This window comes from Otolemur garnettii, unplaced genomic scaffold (assembly GCF_000181295.1).
Source record: "Otolemur garnettii isolate 467f Iridium unplaced genomic scaffold, OtoGar3 scaffold00043, whole genome shotgun sequence".
Lineage (NCBI taxonomy): Eukaryota > Metazoa > Chordata > Mammalia > Primates > Galagidae > Otolemur > Otolemur garnettii.
This window is the reverse complement of record NW_003852438.1, coordinates 10,844,191-10,845,442: the sequence shown is the minus strand read 5'-3', so window position 1 is coordinate 10,845,442 and position 1,252 is coordinate 10,844,191. Positions and strand designations below refer to the sequence as shown.

At 48.3% G+C, this 1,252-nt stretch overlaps 1 protein-coding gene across 3 annotated transcripts in view; it reads left to right on the top strand.

The window, feature by feature from the left end:
• STAT2 (signal transducer and activator of transcription 2) overlaps positions 1 to 1,252 on the top strand; it is a 29,506-nt gene that overhangs the window by 14,234 nt on the left and 14,020 nt on the right. For all 3 annotated transcript variants that reach the window (XM_023513564.1, XM_012805580.2, XM_012805579.2), the window contains exons 9-11: positions 460 to 618; positions 718 to 810; positions 998 to 1,057. In XM_023513564.1, the coding sequence (XP_023369332.1) occupies positions 460 to 618; positions 718 to 810; positions 998 to 1,057 (312 nt within the window). The remainder of the gene's footprint in view (positions 1 to 459; positions 619 to 717; positions 811 to 997; positions 1,058 to 1,252) is intronic.

Genomic DNA, 1,252 nt, shown 5'->3' with positions numbered 1-1,252 from the left:
GGATTCGAACCCGCCACCTTAGGTGTACGTGGCTGGCACCTTAGCCCGTTGAGCTATAGGTGCTGAGCCCTTTTTTTTTTGTTTGTTTTGAGACAGAATCTTACTCTTTCACCTAGGCTAGAGTACAGTGCCATCATCATAGCTTATTGCAATCTCAAATGCCTAGGCTCAAGTGATCCTCCTGCCTCAGCCTCCCAGGTATCTGGGACTACCAGTTCAGGCCACCGTGTTTGGGTTCTTTTTCTTTTTTTATTATAGTGGTCTCAGGCTGATCTTGAACTGCTGGCCTCAAATGATCTCCCTGTCTTAGCCTCCCAAAATGTTAGGATTACAGGCATGAACGACCATACCCAGCCCAATTAGATTCTGACTCTCCATATCTTTAAGGAAAGCTCTTAGAGTCTAGATAGGGGCTCTAAGAAACTCATGGAATCCCTCTCCCTGGATTCTGTTACCCAGGTTCACAGATGGAGCAAAGCTGCTGTTTCACCTGCGGCAGTTGCTGAAGGAGCTAAAGGCATTGAGCTGCTTGGTTAGCTACAAAGCTGACCCTCTTATTGAAGGGGTGGACCTGCGGAAGGCCCAGGTCAAAGAGTTGCTACAGCGTCTGCTCCACAGGTCTGCAGGCCAGGGAGGGACCTCTGGGAAGGGAAGAAACAGGGGAGCCGTTCTTACATACTTAGTAGTTGTATACTGTCTCCACACCTTTCTCTCTAGAGCCTTTGTGGTAGAAAACCAGCCCTGCATGCCTCAAACTCCCCATCGACCTCTTATTGTTAAGACTGGGAACAAGTTCACAGTGAGAACAAGGTTGGCATTTCAAAAGTCATTCCTGCTTCCAGCCCTGCCACTGTGCATTTTCTGGCTTGTTTTTTTTCTTCTCTCTTCCCCCTCAATCCAAACCTGCCTCTTCTAATCACATTCCTTATCTTTTTGGAATATCTGGTCTATCCAGGAGGTTGAGATTGACTACTTTTCCCATCCCCCCTTCCCTCAGGCTGCTGGTGAGACTCCAGGAAGGCAATGAGTCACTGACTGTGGAAGTCTCTGTGGACAGGTAAATTGGGCCAGGTGAAGGATAGGAACAAGGGGTGGCCAGTTGCTGGGGTAGAGGAGACAGACACTCTTCACCATAAGGGTACAGGGCTGTCTTTTTTTTTTTAGAGACAGAATCTTACTTTGTCACACTTGGTAGAGAGCCGTGGTGACACAGCTCACGGCAACCTCTAGCTCTTGGGCTTAGATGATTCTC